Source organism: Bos indicus x Bos taurus, chromosome 27 (genome assembly GCF_003369695.1).
Source record: "Bos indicus x Bos taurus breed Angus x Brahman F1 hybrid chromosome 27, Bos_hybrid_MaternalHap_v2.0, whole genome shotgun sequence".
Lineage (NCBI taxonomy): Eukaryota > Metazoa > Chordata > Mammalia > Artiodactyla > Bovidae > Bos > Bos indicus x Bos taurus.
In genome coordinates this window covers 30,242,211-30,262,444 of record NC_040102.1, presented here as the reverse complement: position 1 = coordinate 30,262,444, position 20,234 = coordinate 30,242,211, and the positions used below count along the sequence as shown (strand labels likewise).

The window sequence follows — 20,234 nt, the reverse complement described above, 5'->3', positions numbered from 1 at the left end:
TCCATTCTACTCTTCATGTATTCCTTGAATTACTAAAATAGGCCAAACAAGTATTCAAAGATTCAGAAAACAAACTGCCCCTGTCAGCAGGTATCAAATAAGGAAACAGACATCCAACTCACTACAAAACCACTACAGCCACAGAACTCTGATGTCATTACGTATACACACACAGAGAGGAAAACACTTCTACAGGTGAGGAACTGTTGATGTTTTCACTCTGGAGGTAAGTACTTTGGCTATGAGGGAGGGTGGTGATGGAGAGACGGATGAAGTGAGAATATGTTGAGTCATGCTATGCCAAAATATATGGTCTTCTGATTTTCATTTTCTACATCTTAATTACTTCACATGCATTTTATTAATAAATTAGCATAAGAAGGTGGGAAGGAGACCTGGCAATGACTAATTGCTCTAATCTTAATTAACTTTGCCTAGAAAATTCCTATTCAACTCCAAGGAATAAAACAACACAGAATATAATTTGAGCACATGTAATGTGATCACTGCTCTTGGCTACCTAGAGATAAGACTTTACCACAACTGAGATAGTCCCCAACCACACAAGAACAATACATATTCTAATAAATGTATCCCTATTTGTCCATACTGGCCAAAGTTTGATTCATTCTGATGCCGAGATAAAACCAGTATATGGTAACATACTGGGAATAAGAAAACCATCCTTCAAAGCTGTCTTGAAGAGTTTAAAAAAAAATTTAAAAATTCTGTTCTGAATGTCAAAGGAGTACTTCGATCACTTTGCCTTTCTCATACTGAAGAGATAAAAAATTAGTGTATATCTTGGTTCCGTTAACACAAAGCCCTACTGTGTAACACTTCTAAAGAAGTTGCTACTCATGATCTTGGGCACAACAAAGGGTATGCACACCAGCTGTGGTCAGTTGTGGAAAAAATAACAACGTGATCATTGCACATTACCCAGAGCACACAAGATTCAGCAAGGAGGCACTAAGTCTGCCACCACAACGTCAACTTTCTGAGAAGACAAGGAGAGCTGAACTGACGTATCTGGTTTAATAATCACATAACTGGTTCTCCTTCCAAAAGATGAAGAGCAGGAGGGACCGGTAGAGATCTGCCAACAACCAGAGGCACCATAAGAACTCCCGTAAGATGGCTATTTTTGAATGCTCTGTTGGGGATTTCTGTCCTCGTTAGTACCTTCCCATATTTTCAAATTTCTTACAATGAGCACAGAACTTCCTTCTAAGTCAGAAAAAAAATGTTTTTCACCCAAAAAAGCTACTTGGAATAGGCACAAATAAAGCTCTCCAGGCTCAATAGTTGTGTTACTCTAACCATGTAGCCCACATGTGACTAAAAGAGTGGAGAAGCCCTTAGACATTCTGTGTCAGCCCCTGCTAGCCCCCTGACTCCATTTCTGCATGTTCTCCTGCTCAGAAGTTCCCAGCATTAAATAGGTGAATTAAATAAAATTTGATTTCACCCAAATTACACATCACAAGGTGGAATGACAGGACATATTTATAAGCTTACTTGAAGGTTTTGTGGGTTTTTTGTTTGTTTGTTTTTGGCTTGTTTGGTTTTTGCATATAGAGCATCTTAAAGACCTAACTTAAAGGCTTCCATGGTGGCTCAGTGGTAAAGAATCCACCTGCCAATGCAGGAGCCTCAGGGTTCAATGCCTGATCCGGGAAGATCCCACATGCCAAGGACAAACTAAGTCCGTGGGCCACAACGATTAAGCCTGTGCTGGAGCCCCGGAGCTGCAACTATGGAATCCCGTGCTCCCTAGAGCCTTTGCTCCACAAGAGAAGCCACCATAATGCGAATACTGCAGACCGCACCTAGAGAGTAATGCCTGCTTGCTGTAACTAGAGAAAAGCCCACACAGCAACGAAGACCCAGCTCAGCCAAAAATAAACAAACTTAAAAAAAATTATATATAAAAAACCCTAACTTAGAGCCGACACAGCCCTGGGTTAGGTTCTGAGAAGACATGGTAGAATAGTAAATTGCCTTTCACCTCTAAGGAGACAAAAATCAAGAAAAAAAATTTTTTTTAATAAATTAAAATACTGCCTGGTGGAGGAACGGAAGTGATGCCAAAGTATGGAAATAGAGCATTCAGCAAGAAATTAATCTCTAGGAGTACAGAAGACTCGTGGACAGTGGTCTATAAAAACAGTTCTGTTGAACAAGGAATATGAACAAGAGCCCAGAGATGGGAGCCAGTACAACATGTTTGGGAAATGCTCAATATTTGGATGTGGTGTGAACATCACTGTCCAAAACTGACTCAACAAGCCAAGGAATCATGGACCTACCACGTGTGTTGGTTTTCCAGGATTTTCAGGATTAGTTCCTATTTCTGGACAGTGTCTGATACTTTAGTTCTTTGCTAACAGAACTGATAATGAAAGGTGTTCTAGAATAAGCTCAAGGGAAAAAGATGGGACCCTTGACTCTATGACCTTAGGCACTGCATTTAAACACTGCAAATCCCATGACCGTAGGTGGGCAAATAAAATGAGACTGCTTGGATAATTTCTAAGATACACTTTAGGTCAACAATTTATCAAATAGCTATTCAGTAAAAGACATCCGCTTCTGCTCACAAGTATCAAAGATGAACAAAACAAAGCCTGCTTTCAAAAACTGATACGCAATGTGACGCAAAAGAGAAATAAATATACCTAAAAACAACAGCATGAGGCAGGATGTGAGACATAAGAAAAGGAGAAGATGCACAAGACTAAGGAAATCATGAGACAATGTTGAAGCACAGCATGGAGTCTGGATGAGTAGGGGAGACATGAAAGGGCAGTGGGAAATGAAACCAGAAAAGTTCGTTGGAAGAACACGTAACCCCAGACTGAAAAACTCCCCAAGCATCTATGAAACTTTCATACATTACAAAGATGCACTACAGATCATTAGAAAAAGGAGGGAGACCCCTCCTCAATCAATGGTTCTGTGACAACTGGTTATTCACATGAAAGAATGAAATTAAATCCCTAACTCAAACTCTACACAGGAAAAAAAATTATTCTGGATGGATTAAGGCATAAATATGAAAGACCAAAATATAAAATTTTAGACTATTAGAAGAATATACTTCATGAGATTCAGGAAGGATTTCCTAAACATACACAGAAGAACATAAAATGACTGACAACACTGATTAGCATAAAATTAAAACCTGAGTTCATAAGAAGATAACATTAAAAAGTCATCAGAAAATACCATTAAGTTAAAAAAAAAAAAAACTGGAAGACATTCCAACCACATATAACATTAAAGCTTATTAAAATACACACACACACACACACACACACACACACACACACACACACACGCTTCCCAGGTGGCGCTAGTGGTAAAGAACTCACCTGCCAGTGCGGGAGAATGTGGGTTTGATCCTTGGGTCAGGAAGATCCTCTGGAGGAGAGCATGGCAACCCACTCCAGTCTTCTGGCCTGGAGAATCCCCATAGACAGAGAAGCCTGGCGGGCTACAGTCCATAGAGTCACAAAGAGTTGGACAAAACTGAAGTGACTTAGTACACGCAAACACACACACACACGTGCATTTAAAACTCCTATAATTCATTAAGACAAATAGAAAAAATGAGCAAAAGACTTGAGTAGGTGTTTATAGAAGAAATATAAACGGCAATGAAATAAATGAAACAATGTTTAACTTCATTAGTAATCAGGGATATGGAAATTAAGTCCATTCAGAGATAATCATATTATACCCACTAAATTAGCAGAAATCTCTAGGCCTGGAAATATTAACTGTTGGCTGATGTGAAGTGATGAGAACTCATCTTTGAAAAATGCTTTGGCTTATCTGGAAATTCTAACATACTCATGCTCTGGGTCTTACTAATTTACTCTCAGATGAGAAACACTTGAAAAGTGGGTACCATTAGACATGTACATGAATGTTCCTAGTAGCACTTTTCATAATAGAAAAAAAAACTGAAAATAAGCCAAATATCACTGAGAGTACAATAAATAAGTCAATTATGGTTCAGTCACAGCACCAAATACTGTAAGGGAGGGAAGTGATTCAACATAACATAGCTGAAAACTAATACTGGGTGAAAAAAACAATTGCTGAAGACTATAAATATACGTCAAAAAGAGGCAAAAGTCAACTCTGTTTAGGAGTACCTACATATTTGTTTAAAGTAGTTTTAAAGACCAGGAAATGATAGGCACAAAATTCAAGTAATATTATTTCTGAAGGAGAACCAGCGGGATGAGAATAAAGGAGAAACACAGAGATGAGTTAAGGGTTGATAACGTTCTATCAATATGGTGGTGAAGTGCACAGATACCCATTTTGATTCTTTGAACTAAACTCATGTGCAACAACTGGTCATGAAATTATTTGATTTCACAGACAAAGAAGGAACCATTGGCAGCCGTGAGCAGAATAGAACTTTAAGAAACACTTGCTTTAGAAAGAATTGCTATGTCATAGCTCCTAAATTGGCAAAGAGGTACCAGCTGTTCCCACCCAATTCTGTCAACAGCAACAGTGCCCAACACTGTAACAGGGACTGTGCTGCCTTCATTCAATACCACGATGAGCACAAAGATAGAAACCCACTTACAACTGTGATCACTTATCACTTATATCCTGGACCTAGGAGACGTCAGATGAGCCCTAGTAGGACTCTCCATCTGTGGGCCCTTGAGCTCTTGTCGGGAGGGAAACATATGGTGCAACCTCCAACCCTGAGTTCTTAAAACTCTGTTCCTTTATTATATCATGTCTCTTATTTAATCACATCCTTTTGATCAATACCTCAGTTCCTCCATCCTAGCAGGAAGAGGCAAGTTCCTAAAGACTGAAATGCTGAGTACCATTATCCAATGCCAGTCATCCAAGTTATTTGTGATCCAACATGAAAACCTAAGGCTTAATTCAATGGGGAGAAGAAACCTGGGTGGCCACCTTAATCCTTTACACTTTGCTATGACCAGGATTGTCAAATATCTTCTCTAAATCTCAAATGAAACAAAAGACAAAAACAGGATCAGTTTCTATATTTGCTCAAAAATCAATGTACCCACTAAACCAGTGGCTCTCAATCTTTGGTTCTCAAACTGAGACTCACCTGAGGAACTTAAAAACGGTATCAGTGGATCCTCTCCCCCGAGATGCTGAGTAAGTTTTTCTGAGATGGAGGTCCTGGCATCAGCTGATTGAGAACATGAGGATTAAATTTTCTCTTCAAAATTTAAATTACACACATACGAATCTCTCTAAACAGAGGTGACATTCAACATTTGGTGCTCATTTTTCCATCTACTATGTTTCAATGAAATTGCTAAAATATTAAATATCAATTTCAAACTTTAAAACTAGTAGGCACACACATTCAAAGCACTTCTCTGTCATCTTTTCACTTAACCTGGGTGACAATATTACAGAGGTCAGCATTTCTACCAGTTTGGGGAAAAAAAAAGGGGTGGACAGGCAGGGGGTCCTTTGGGTGATGGCTGGGAATTTGCAGCTTTAAAACCTAATCATTATTTCCAGCAGCAAGAACCTTCACTGATAACTGCTAAAAATAACAAAAACCCTGAATATTTTGACACCTAATCTCCAAGAATCGGAAGTTTTCCACACCCTCCACGTCTAACACTTTCCCAACAAGGTGGCTTCAACATGAATAATCATTAGAGTCACTGGAGTTTATAAGCTCCAGCTCAACTACAGGGATTGTTTTTTGAAAGTTATCGTGGCCATCAGAGATGCAAAATTCACTCTAAGATAAAGATCAATGGGACTTCCCTGGCCGTGGTCCAGAGATTAGCACTCAGATTCCACTGCAGGGGGTGAGGATTCAATCCCTGGTCAGGGAATTAAAATTCCACATGCCACAAGGTGTGGCCAAAAATAAACGACCAGAGATGGCAAGAAGGGGAAGCAATTGAGGTTTTCAAAATTACATCCAGTTACTCTCTTTGGATCCAAATGACCTTTTGAGGGTATCACTGGCAACTTGCTGCCAGCCTCAAAAAGCTTTCTTCTAAGAAGTACAAGTCAACTGTGCTGTGTTAAATCGCTCAGTTGTGTCCGACTCTTTTCAGCCCCATGGACTGTAGCCCACCTCTGTCCGTGGGGATTCTCCAGGTAAAAACAATGGAGTGGGTGGCCATGTCCTCCTCCAGGGGATCCTCCCGACCCAGGGATCAAACCCAGGTCTCCCACATTGCAGGTGGATTCTTTACTGTCTGAGCCACCAGGGAAGCCCAAGGATACTGGAGTGGGTAGCCTTTTCCAGGGGAACTTTCCTACCCAGGAAGTCTATTACTTGTGCACATTTAGAATCTGCTCCATCTAGTGGTCCTCTAAGCACCCAACCTCTGAATCCATCTGAATTAACACCACGAGGGAGCCTGGTGGGCTGCCGTCTGTGGGGTCGCACAGAGTCGGACACGACTGAAGCGACTTAGCAGCAGCAGCAACAGCAGCATCACAATGGACCTAGCTCACCATTCCAACTGGAAAGTGTTACCTTCTCACCACACATGAATATCCAGATTTAAATAGGGAAACATGGAAAGTGGAAGCAATTTCCTTATCCAGATAAGAATTAGGAGTTGTGTGGCAAATATTAATACTAAAGTTATTTCCTTGGATAAAGCATAAGGTTTTCTCTTCTAACTCATGGCAGTAACATCACATAGTCTGAGCTGAAGAGAAGTGACTATCTTCATCCTATGTACAGAATTTTTAATGACCACATTTAGAACACATTTAGGGTCTTCTAGTGAATTCGTACTGATTGAACAAATTTTTTTACCAAAGATGCAGAGGGTAAGTAATTTGAACAAAAGCTTGACTCACCCTAAATTTCATAAAAACACAAAACCAATCTATGATGTAGATACAGAAAATGTAATATAGGTCATTAGCTCTGCTACGATAAACTGTGAGCCCCTTAAATCACAGCCTCATCGTTCTATGATTCAGAACAGTACCAAAGATGAAAAATCTATCCTATTTCAAAAGTATTTAGAAAAACAAATATTTTAAACAAAAGGGAAACATCCTTTAACAGCACGGTGAAATAATCAATAGGCTTTAGTCTCAGGGTATCATTCTTTTGAGTTCCTTGGTGCCTCTACTGATTGTGATTGTTATTATGGATCCAAAAAGGAGAAGAGGCAAGAACCCTGAGAAAATGAAGATCTGGGTTCATAGGCAAACATTCATAGAAATGATCTCCTACAAGGCAAGCAATCTATGCTGCTTATTTAGACCTCAGTTGCTTATGCAGAGATCTGAGCTTCAGTATAGACATTTTGGGATTTCCCTGGTGCCTCAGATGGTAAAGAATCCGTCTGAAATGCAGGAGAGCCAGGTTCAGTTCCTGGGTAGGGAAGATCCCCTGGAGAAGGAAATGGCAACCCACTCCAGTATTCTTGCCTGGAGAATTCCAGACAGAGGAGCCTGGCAGGCTACAGTTCATGGGGTCACAAAGAGTCAGACACGATCGAGCAACTAACACTCACTCACTAGACATGTTAAGGTCCCATAAATTTTCAGCAATACAATTTTATGATTCTTCTTTACAAATGGGATGCAGTGGCACACAGAAACTTACTGATCAAATTAGTGTTTATCATGTGTTAAATAAAGGCCACTCACATGCTTTCGATCTTTTGCTTTTAGACAATGCTCCTCAAATGCTAACAGAATTTCTCTAGACAGGAAAAAGACCAATTCTGTACAAACTGGGTTGGCCAAAACGTTCGGATATGGGAAAACCTGAACAAACGTTTTGGCCAACCCAATATATAGACTGCTGTATCAAAACCTCATGGGGTTAGCAAACCTAAAAACGACAATGGATACACAGAAACACACAAAGAAAAAGCAACCCAGACACTAAAAGATGGTCATCAAACTGCAAGAAAACAAAAGAGGAAAGGAAGACAATAGACAACAGTCCTCCACAAAGCTATAAAAAGCTTTATTAGCAGAGCTCAAAGACCATCGCTGAAAATGAGGACCAGCTGATTCCCTGACCCTTTAAATCTAACAAAAGGGGGCAAAAGTCCTTGTCTTGAGACAAACTGGAAGGTTGAGTGCTGTATCTTGTGACTTTTGTTTGAATTAAAGGCATTTTACTAAAATAACTTGAGAAAGGTTCAAATCTAGAAATGTACCATGAAATAGCATATAGATGGTTTCTGCTAAAAAATAAGAAGTCACCCTAGCAATTGTGGGTCCATGCGCCCAGCTGGGCAACAACAGGCTGCCGTGGATGGATTCTAATGCACTCGGCCCTTTTCCACACTCACCCTACTTGGATGGACTCTAACCCATTCAGCCCTTCTCCACACTCACCCTACTTCTGCTGCTGGAGTTGCACATGCGTGCAACAGTTTACAACCATTGATTTAAGAGAAATTCATTATGTAAAAATCACACTTCTTTTACTGATGATTCTTGAAAACACTTGAGCCAAGGCTTACCAACAACATTCCTGAAGTCCTACTAACTTGTCCTAAAAATTCTTTCGGAGTACTTGTTACTGAAGGTTTTGACACATTTAAAATACCATGAAATGCCACCTGATATGCCAAAAATACTGTGAAGAAATGGTACTTAAAACAACCAGGTAGCATCATACAATAATATTAGAGCAGGAAGGAAGTCTGATGATAAAGCTATCTCTTCTTATTTTAGAAATAAAAGAACCAGAGGAAAAAAGTGACCTTTGCAGGACATGCAGCCTTTAATCTGCAGCCCACCACACTGCTCAAATAGTAAGGCAGGGTTTTGCTTTTGTTTTTTTTCCTGTTATTATTTTTAAAGCTACTTTTTTTTGGGTTGGGGGCGGGGAAGCCACATGGTATGTGGGATCTTAGTTCCCTGACCAGGGATCGAACCCATGCCCTCCGCAGTGGAAGCACTGAGTCCTAACTACTGGACCGCCAGGGAAGTCCCAGGAAGGCAGTTTTGACTTGGCGAGGAGACAGGGAGCAAGAGGAGACTGAGGGTTGGGGGTTGGATGGGAAAGATCAGGGAGAAAGCAAGAAACGGGGCACTCAAATTAAGAACCTGACGATCAAGTCAAAACTGTGTCTCCATCTCAAGTTTAAGTGTTATTAATGGCATTTAAATTAATAGCATAGAACTTTAATGATGTAAGTTTGCAATGATGATGATATATGACATTCTACTAATATATAATACATACATACAGATATCTGCACATTAAGGCACTTATCCCCTTGACAATTATTAATAATTGACTGCACAAGTGATGGTGTTGTCTGCTGCAGGATATGATAGGGGAGGGCTGTCTTTCCACATTGCTCTCCAAGATTGATGCGCATTTCAAGCTGTCTGCTAAACTTGCGATAATAGCCAATGGGTTTCAGTTTTCATTTTTGTATTTGGGATGGGTGGGTGGCGTTTTATTTTTATGTACTCTTTGCTCCAAGGTGAAAAAAAAATGACAAATATTTTTAAAACCATTCTTCCTTTAAAGCAAACCCCCCAAACACTTACATCCCACCCACACACCTAACACTGACAAAACCTGTGAACCTCCTGATTGCCTTTTTTTTTTTTTTGAAGGGAGATAACTTGGGAAGTTTCCTGATGCAAGCTTCTGGCAATCACTGCAGCTGCAGGTCTGTAGGCTGAGGGACATACAAGGGTTGACTATTCGGATGAAGGACAGTTACAATTTTCCCAGCTCCTTTCAAAAGGCTTACAACATACATATTTCTCCAGCAAAGAATTTCATTTTGTGGTCTGTATTTTTTTCCTATTTCTTTTTCAAAAATAGAGGAGATAATTCTTAAAGACACATTGATGAAAATTATTATTGCAAGTCCAAATACACGGTTCAGTTCAGCTCAGTCACTCAGTTGTGTCTGACTCTTTGGACCCCATGGACTGCAGTACACCAGGCTTCCCTGTCCATCACCAACTCCCAGAGATTACTCAAACACATGTCCATTGAGTCAGTGATGCCATCCAACCATCTCATCCTCTGTCATCCCCTTCTCCTCCTCTCAGATAACTTCCAGGTACAAATCAAAAGAAGGCAATGGCACCCCACTCCAGTACTCTTGCCTGGAAAATTCCATGGACAGAGGAGCCTGGTAGGCTGCAGTTCATGGGGTCTCGAAGAGTCAGACACAACTGAGCGACTTCACTTTCACTTTCAACTTTCATGCACTGGAAAAGGAAACGGCAACCGACTCCAGTGTTCTTGCCTGGAGCATCCCAGGGACGGGGAGCCTGGTGGGCTTCTGTCTATGGGGTCACACAGAGTCGGACACAACTGAAGCGACTTAGCAGCAGCAGCACAAATCAAAAGAATTTAATCTTATCTCTAAACTGTATACAGAGAGAAAAAAGCACAAGATTACTGGGTTGGCCCAAAGGTTCGTTTGAAAACTACGAACATACCTTTTGGCCAACCGAATACTAATAAACACAATATATTTAGAAAAAGATTCAGATTAAGAAGCCAGGACTATATTTCTAAAGAGTGCTTTGTGCCTATAATGACATCTTTAAAATAAAACTGCAGAAGAACAAACTGTGATGTTACTTTAATGAACTAAATTTTAATCCCTTTAAGAAATTTAGTTAGCAAACTCCTCAGGATAGTTTACATACCACTGAGGCCATACTACAGTGTGTGTGTGTGCTTAGTCACTCAGTCGTGTCCAACTCTTTGCGACCCCATGGACTGTAGCCCGCCAGGCTCCTCGGTCCATGGGGATTCTCCAGGCAAGAATACTGGAGTGCCTTGCCATGCCCTCCTCCAGGGGATCTTCCCAACTCAGGGATCAAATCCAGGTCTCCTGCATTGCAGGCGTATTCTTTTCCCATTTGAGCCACCAGGGAAGCCCAAGAATACAACAGTGGGTAGCCTATCCCTTCTCCAGGGGATCTTCCCCGCCCAGGAACTAAACTGGGGTCTCCTGCATTGCAGGCAGATTCTTTACCAGCTGAGCTACCAGGGAAGCACATATACGGTACCCAGTATACTATTTTTCATATATTCACAATTTTACTTGCCTCTGTCACTCCTGACACTTTTGTACTTGTTCCCTTTCCCAGATGGGACCACTTATGTTCATAACCATGAGAAACATACCTCCACATAAACCAAGAAGTCAACAGCTATCATTGAAATGTTTTACTCATTTATTTCTCCTTCTATCACACCTGTTCGTGGATTCCCAGTCCTGTCTCAAAAGTAGTACGAGCAGAATGTTGTAAGATCCAACTTCAGTGCAATCAACTTATTTGGTACCAAAATAAATAGAACAGACTGACAAGGTAGTCAGAAAGTCCCAGAAACCATTTGGAGACTCGGCGTCTGGTCCTAGTGCTATTTATGACTCTCGGTCCAGCCTTGGGTGGGAAAAAAAGTCTCTAAACCTTAATTTCATCATCTGCTCCATATCAGGGTGGATGTAAAAATACAAAACTATCCCAACTGTGAATGGACCTAAAAATGTCAAATTACATGCAAATGAATTATTCAAAACAGCACTCCATGGTAGTGTCACATCTTACACTTAATCGTCTTTTTAGAATAACGTATCCAGGAATGTGGGCTTCCCTGGTGGTTCAGCAGCAAAGAATCTGCCTGCAATGTAGGAGCTGCAGGTTTGATCCTTGGATTGCGAAGATCCCCTGGAGGAGGGCACGGCAACCCACTCCAGTATCCTTGCCTGGAGAATCCCATGGACAGAGAAGCCTGGAGGGCTACAGTCCATGGGGTTGCAAAGAGTCGGACACGACTGAAACAACTTAGCATGCACGCATGCATCCAGGAATGTCGGCTTTACAATCTGTTGTTGGGGGGGGGGGGTGGCGTATATAAAACCCTCTTACAGTTATTTAATTTATTATGGCAACTAAATTTTCCTGAATATTTTATCACAATATTGAGTAAATTTTAGAAATGGTTGATGCTTTTGAACTGTGGTGTTGGAGAAGACTCTTGAGAGTCCCTTGGACTGCAAGGAGATCCAACAGGTCCATTCTGAAGGAGATCAGCCCTGGGATTTCTTTGGAAGAATGATGCTAAAGCTGAAACTCCAGTACTTTGGCCACCTCATGCGAAGAGTTGACTCACTGGAAAAGACTCTGATGCTGGGAGGGATTGGGGGCAGGAGGAGAAGGGGACGACAGAGGATGAGATGGCTGGATGGCATCACTGACTCGATGGACGTGAGTTTGAGTGAACTCCGGGAGTTGGTGATGGACAGGGAGGCCTGGCGTGCTGCGATTCATGGGGTCGCAAAGAGTCGGACACGACTGAGCGACTGATCTGATCTGATACCTTAACATAATAAGGTTAAAGTAAAAAATATTGTTTAGCATGTGTTATGGGACCAGCCCTGCCAGTGCAGGGTTAAGTAACATTAAGCGAGACGGCCATTGCCAAGTAGACACAGCAAGTGAAAGTGAAGTCACTCAGTCATGTCCGACTCTTTGCGACCCCATAGGCTGTAGCCTACCAGGCTCCTCTATCCATGGGATTTTCCAGGCAATAGTACTGGAGTGGATTGCCATTTCCTTCTCCAGGGGATCTTCCCAACCGGGATCGAACCCAGGTCTTCCACATTGTAGACAGACGCTTTACCGTCTGAGCCACCAGGGAAGTGCAGACACAGCAAAGGAGGACCCAAAACCTACTCTCACATCATGTCAGGATCCAGCTGCTTGGGGAGCAAATGTGCCCCACGTGAACATTCCTCTGCTTTTTTAACCAACTGTTTCTGTTCAACTTCTCCCTTCAGTACAGCCTCACTTTGAATATCCTGAACTCGGGACCTTTTTAAGTACAGCGCAAGTCAAGAGATACGATAAGATGAAAGGAGGTAGAAAAGGTCCTTAATTCAACAAAACTTTGACTTTGGGTTATTCAACTTCTGGGGGACTCAGTTTCTTAATGAACTAGGCACAGACATGTCCTCCATTACTTCAAAACAAAACCCAAGCCTTTGAAAATATTACACCCATCATTCCAAATGCTGGAAGCAAGACACGATATTCCATCAGAATGGGGCTCTCCCTGAATGCTTTATAAGTGGTTCTACATTTCTCTGTGTTAAAACTGACATTTGTCTTTGCCTATTCTTCTATTGGCATTTTTACAATACTCTTACATAGGACTCTACTTCATACCGTCTTCCAAGTGAAAAGCAATACTGAAGATTAAAAAAAAAATTTTTTTTCTTAATCTTGAATTACTACCATCCATGACCTGCTACTCAAAGTGTGGTCAGACAGTGTCATCTGGAAGTTTGTCAGAAAATGGAAACTCAGGCCCCTCCCCAGATTTATGGAATCCGAATGTGCATTTTAACAAGATGTGCAGTGATTCAAATGTACATTAACATTTGAAAAGCCCTGATTTGTGTGTTTCAAATATTACCAGCTTAGCTTTCATAACCCGTGATCATTTGGTTTCCCTTCCTCTTCCAGGAGATTTTATTAAATTAAATTCAAATAAAGACGGTAACTACTAAATAAGTACTGTGACAAGGCAGGAACCACCAATCTCACGAAAACAACTCCACAGAATGTGCCACAAATTTCTTATAGAGGCAAATCTTCTCATCCGATATTTAGTAAATACACTTGCTTTTATAGTAAAATCTATGAATGACATTAAGCCTAGTCATCCCAATGTTGGTTGGGCCCTTGAAGTCATCAGGATTTCTTTGCTTTAACCTCTAGTATCTCCTGCTTCCTATGACTGCCTGCCAAATCACTTACCTTCAGGGGATGTCTGCAGTGTCATTTTCCCTTGGACTTACCTGATTGAGAAGTTACACCATTCAGTGGAAGTGAAAAAACACATCTTGTAAAACCCATCCTGAGTCAAATTCCATGGGGTTGCAGTGAAATTACCCATATGCTTCCTCCCATCCTTATAAGCCAGGTTCCAGCAGAAGCAGATAGAGTGTCAAGGTCTCTCATTCTGGGGAGAGAGGCTCTTTAGCACTTTATGAACCAGAAATCTGGGGGCAGAAAGTCAATACTTGCTTTAAGTGAGGCTGTAACTGACCTCACTTGGAAGACAGCTTTTGGCTTCCGGCTTCCTTAATTAGGAAGGAAACTGTCAGAAGAAACTGATCATATAGGAGAAATAGAGGCCTCCCTGAACTCCTGTCCTCTTGGAAACCGTATTAAGAAACATTTGACAACCTGAAACATCGGGGAACAGTTTACATCTGTCATGGTCTGACGTAAGCCAACAAGCGGACTCCACGTTCTGGTTTCTACTTTAGCCCCATCAACACAACCCTAATATTTCTGCCCCTAATTTCTTAGTCCAGGGAAGTCCAGAGAGGGCAGGGGTGTGGAGAACAACATACGCGGTCCCCACCGTCCTGTGCACAAATCCACTTTTCAAAGAAATCCTCCAGAAGCATGAGAGTCGGTGGATTTCCAACGCGGTCCAAACTGAATACGGGAACATCCGCCTAATTTCTGCCCGTTATCTACGCACAGCATGTGTACGCACACAGTAAGAGCAGACAACGCAATGTGGTACCAAACAATTAAAAGTTCTTCTCAAAGTGGAGATGCAAAACAGAACGAATCTCTCTCTTCTATAAATGAATCGAGCCATCTGCCTCGCAGAAGCAGCAGCAGGAGTACCCAAAACAGCAGAAACAGCAACCTCTGGTGTTAACAATCTAGTCTTGAATCTCATGCTTCACATTTCCCCGGCAAACAAGGCTAAAAATACAAGACAGGCAACAAATAGTCTCTTGGGATCTGCCATTCCATGGATGGCGTATTCAATCAGAGCAATATTTTGTGCTGAAATTCAAAATTGGAGGTGGGGGGTACAAGCTATCACATTAGAAGCTGGTGCTCGGAATTTTAAGTGTGAATCTGATCCCAAAGTATATTAAGCTGAATGGTGAGAGGGTGGCTGTTTCCATACAACATAAATCTCTGAGATGTAGCTGAATACATTTATAGATTTATTTAAGCTCCTCTAAATTCTTCTGCAAATCTCATAGTTAGAGAGATAATTTTAGCCCTCGTGTCACCAAAATATCAGAGCCGTTTTGCTTTCAGCACAGCTTAGAAAAGCCTCTTTGCCGTGGGCTCTGGAGCGGGACTGCGTGGGTTCAAATCCAGGCACCACCACAAAATAAACTTCATGGCCTTGAGCAAGGAACCTGACCTCTCTGTGAAGTTGTTCTCTTGTCTTAAACAGAAAAATCTTAAGAGCGCTCACCTCAAAGACTTATTTTAAGCATTCTATGAGTTAACACATGTAAAACTCTTTAATTAACCAAGGTGTGGGTGCATGCTCTGTTGCTTAGCGCCCAACTCTTTGAGACCCTATGGACTGTAGCCCACCAGGCTCCTCTGTCCATGGGATTCTCCAGACCAAGAACACTGGAGGGGGTTGCCATTTCCTCCTCCAGGGGATCATCCCCCACCCAGGGATCAAACCCACATCTCCTGCATTGGCAGGAGGATTCTCTACCACTGAGCCACCAGGGAAGCCCATAAATACAGTCACTACTAGTATTATTTAATATTCAAGCAAGGCTGCAAAAACACTTTCTCTTAAAGAACAGGCATGATATAAAAAGCAGCAATGCTAGGTCTCCTGCCAATGGCAGGTACTGAACACACTAGCGGGTGAACAGGGAAGTGCTGTGACCTAGAGCCTGTGGCCAAGAATGACAGAAGAAAGCTCCCTTTGGTTATCTGAGGCTGTTTGTCCGTGGAGGCAGCTGAATGAGGAGGACAGAAGACGAGACAATAACGCAGTGGATCAAGTGGTACCACCCAACAAAAGGGACGATCAGAATTCACGGCTAAGGGACGATCAGAATTCACGGCTAAGGGACGATCAGAATTCACGGCTAAGGGACGATCAGAATTCACGGCTAAGGCATGACAAGAAGGGGTACATGTTCTGGCTGCCTGTTAAGAAGACACCCTGTAACATCACCATCACCTTCCTTAAGAGGATGTGATGGAATAAATCTTTCTTCGTACACCTGTCTTTGGGATTAGACTATAACCGCTATGGTCTGGGTCCCCAGCCTCCATATTTAAAAAGAAGACAGACCCAAGGAAGTGATATCAAATTTCATGAACTCCTGAACAGGCTATTTTTTGAGAAACCTTGAAAGCCGGCAATACTTTAAGCTGGGTCCTTCTTGGGTGGAAGGAGGATGGTGAAAAGTTTATGAGTCATTGAGGCAACAGGAAAGGGTTTCCCCAACGACTGAGACTGCAGGGTATGGACCTACCAGTCCCACTTAGAGAGTTTTGATGGAACTCACTGAGGATTCCTGGGGTTCCACAGGTTTTCCCAGCCTTAAGGGTACCACTTAAAAAACCACAGACAGGTCACTCAAAGAGTGAGAAGAATGGAAGGCTGACATTACTATTTTTCCTAGTAAGAATATTTTTTAAAAAAAATGGTGACAGGTGCTGCTATTATATGGACAGGTAAAAACAATGAAATTTCTTAACAACTGAGATACTTAAAGACAGTTCCTGAGCTGAAGCCTTTGTTGGGTAGGAAAAGAATGTGTCACTGGACTGCTCAAACTAAGAGCACAATCCAAGAGTCACAAAAAGAAAAACCCATCGAGAAATTGGGAGAAAAGGCTCTTTTTTCATAGCCCCGCTGTGGAGGGGAAGATTTTGGAGGAAAAAGCAGCAGAATGTAGGGCAGGGGAGGCAGTAATAATTTTCGTTAAGGAGAAAGTGAATATAGATTTAAAACTGTAGGAATGAGGGAGGTAAATGGATTTAAGTATGCACAAACCACACGACCTACGGTGCCCATAAAGTAGACATGTATTTCTCTTGCCCTTAATGCATTGCTATGGTTAGGGTAAGGAAGATTGCATTGTCCAGAAAAATTTTTTAAAGAAACTGGGTAAAAGCTCAGCCTACCTGAGATCATCTTCCTCCCTGCCTTCAGACTGGGATCTCGTAAGTACAGTAGCTAACAGAGGAATTACAACCAGATCAACAGCGGGGCTCATTTTTTTCAAAGAACAAAAACAAATCAGTGTGACAACATGATGGGGATTCAATTAGCACTTGGCAGGTCATGAATAACTTTTAAACCACTTTCTTTTAAGTTGGAAAGTGTTAAAATATACGGTAATCATGGTACCCAAGTGCCTTCCTTACAGTATGCTATCCATCAGGAACATAAATCTGAAGTCAGTCTAGTTTACAAAGAAGAGAACCAGAATGTAGTATCTTCAGGCAGTCTGTTGCCCCAGGTAGTTTCCTCTTTGAGGACATTCAAAGCCAATCATCTGAAATCTCATTCCCCATTTTCAGACGGTTTTACTTTAAATATGGAGTGAAAGAAAAGGGGAGGGAAAGGAGTATGGTACAATCATCTTGGAAACAAATAAATGATAGCTAATTGTAAAGACATGGCTACTGAATTGTTCAATAGTATTATATAGTCAAAGTCAAGAGCCTAGTTCTGTCTATCCTGTTGTTTAGGGAAAGCAGAGAAGCTTGGTTCAAAACAATGTGAAAAGAACAACATAAAACACTATTTACTTGGATAAGTAAGAACGACAAGAGGCCAACCCCAGAGACACCACTTAGTAAACACGTCCCCAGGGGAACCTCATCTTGCTTTCAATGAAAGGGCACCATCCTGGGCTGGGAGAACTGAAGTAACATTGAAAGCCACCCTTTGTTCTGAAAAACTCTTAATTGTGCCCACCTGTCCCAAGTCAGGTGCGTGTGGCTTCGCAGACTTGCAGCCTGTTTACTGCTCATTTCTTGGGGAATCTCTGACAGGTGCTAAAGGTAATGGGCTTGCTGCCCCAACAAGTAAAATATTACAAGGGAAATATTAGTCAGATGTACAGCTCCACTCCATGTGTCTTGAACACCACTATGATCTGCGCAAGACATTTGTTGTAAATAAGCCTGCAGAGTGTACAGTATGTTTTCCAGGAGTCCTCCGAAGAACAGCTTGCCGACAAGAGGTGCTAGCCTTAGTTTCACAGCCAGCAAAACTCCATCCAAGAGGCTTTTTGGCAGGTCCGCACCTCTTGTTTCAAGCTAGATTCAAGACCGACCCATCAACCAAATTCCAAAGGTCAGTATGTGGCATCAGTCACTCTTAGGTACTCAGCATAGAATAGCCAAGTGGAAACTCAGACATTTAAAATCAACATTCAGGACAGAAAAGGCCCGCTTTCCCCCAGAACAGTGTATTAAAAACAACTCAGAGCTGACTTTGCAAGGAGGCATTCTCCGTAGTAAATTAAATGGCTGAAGCTTGTGCTTCTTCCAGCAAGGAAAAGAACTATGCTCCCCACCATCAGCGTGTGCAATCACTGGCTCATTTTTAAGCCTTTCCTGCTTTTTTAAAAGCCTACTCCATTAAAAGGAGCGGGAAAAAAAACTTTTCAGGAAATGAAATGCAAATAGTCACCGAACAGGATCATAAAAGGGGAAAAACCTCTATCCACCTTTTTTTTTTTTTTAAATTTTTCATTCCAGGCAGCAAGACTGCTTTTAACACACCGTTAGCTTTTATAAAAATGAGATGATACTGGTTCTTTTATGATCATCCTCAACCCTTTCCACCCTTTTCTGTCTCGCGGCTACTCACAGTATGTTCGAGGGAAATGAGGTGGGCTGGTCAGTTTCACCTCTCGCCAGACCAGCGTTAGGTAAGTCACTGAATGTAATTTACAAATTCTAAGCCTAATGGATGACACCCAGGAAATAAAGAAAGGTAAAGAAGAGCGGGAAGGAGAAGCTTCCTGGTGATTTCAAAGGTAAAAGGCACAGTCCTCAAGCTATGCGTAACACTGCCTCTGATCACCTTCAAACAAGTCCGCGGGTTTTAAGTTGATGCTCCCCGTCCTCGCTCAAGGTGGAGCTGAAACCAGTTGCAAAATTTCCCCCTACTGGAGTCCAAAGGAGCCAGGAAAAATGGGGTCTACGTCTCTAAGTAGAAAGAAGCAGCGGCTTCCCTGCCGCTCAGGGGCCCCGCGCTGGCTAGCTCCCGGGCAGGAGCCGGCACCCGGCAGGGAAACCAGGCGCCGGGTGACCGGCCTCGGGCCAACTGCGAACCCGGCTGGGCACTGCAGGCGCAGTTACGCGCGGGCCGCGCACACAGCTTTCCCGGGTACACGGCGGCCTTCTCGAAAGACAGCCCAGTGCTGCCCACGACCTCGGGCTGCTGTCGCCCAAGGCGTGTCGAGCTTCGCGGACCTCAACCTAAGTGCTGCTCCCCAAAGGGAAAAGGCGCGATCTCCATTCAAGCCCACCCTACCGAGTCTCCCAGTACCCGGTCCCTACTCCCCAGGAGCTCTCGGACACCCCTCCGGGCGCCCACCCGAGAACGGGCTCGCTTCGGAAGGAAGTGGAGTGGACTCGAGAGAGCGAGAATGGAGTGAAGAGAGCGGCGGACTCCAGTCTGCAGCAATTGGGGAGGGCTCGGAAAAGGGAGCGAACGAAGAGAATCAAGGCAGGGTAGGGGCCCAGCGGTCCCAGCAACCTGTAGGATTGCAGCTGATCTCAAACTTGGGGTGGGAGACAGACAGTGGTCCCCTCGGAGGTCCTCCACCCGAGAGCCACCCCTTGCGCTCCGCGCGCGCGGGGAGGTGCAGGGCGCAACTTGAGAAGCCAAGGCCATCGGTGCGGGTCCCGATCAGTCGCCTCTCCCCCGTCCCCTCCTCCCCCCGCCCGGCCCCGCCGCCCGCTGGGCCCCGCGCTTACCTCGGGCAGCCGCAGCCCCCGCCGCCCAGAAGCAGAGCCCCAGCCAAGGGAGCCACTGGCGCGCCCCTCCAGCGCCTCTTCCTGCGGCGGCCGCTCTCCCCATACTGCTCGCCCCACTTGGGAGTACAGGTCTTCTTCCGCGCCCCGGGAAAGACTCGACGAGCCAGGGGGTCCGAGGAGAGTGGGTCCCGGGGGTCTTCAGCGAGTGACTGCTCCACGGCCGCTCCCTACAGCAGCAGGGCAGGGCGCTCCGAGTCGCCGCGCGCTGGGCACCCAGAGGATGCGCGCGTCCCCATAGCCTCCCACGGCGGGGCGACCGACGCCGCCACGGTCACTGCTGGAGCCGCCCGCCTTCCCCTCCGCACCGCTCGCGAGCAGCTCTCCCGCCGCAGCCGCCGCCGCCGGGATCCGGACTAGGGAGGTAAGGAGGGAACCCGCATCCCTAATGAGACCCCCGTGGCCGCCCCTTC

General features: G+C 43.5%; 1 protein-coding gene across 10 annotated transcripts in view; it reads right to left on the bottom strand.

The window, feature by feature from the left end:
• UNC5D (unc-5 netrin receptor D) overlaps positions 1-20,187 on the bottom strand; it is a 684,626-nt gene extending 664,439 nt beyond the window's left edge. For 8 of the 10 annotated variants that reach the window (XM_027529846.1, XM_027529848.1, XM_027529847.1 and 5 more), the window contains exon 1: positions 19,765-20,186. In XM_027529846.1, coding sequence (XP_027385647.1) covers positions 19,765-19,867 — 103 coding nt within the window. In that variant the 5' untranslated portion in view covers positions 19,868-20,186. Of the gene's footprint in view, positions 1-19,764 lie in introns of all 10 variants that reach the window. The other 2 variants (XM_027529851.1, XM_027529855.1) reach the window with 1 other exon arrangement.
• Positions 20,188-20,234: the final 47 nt, after the last annotated feature.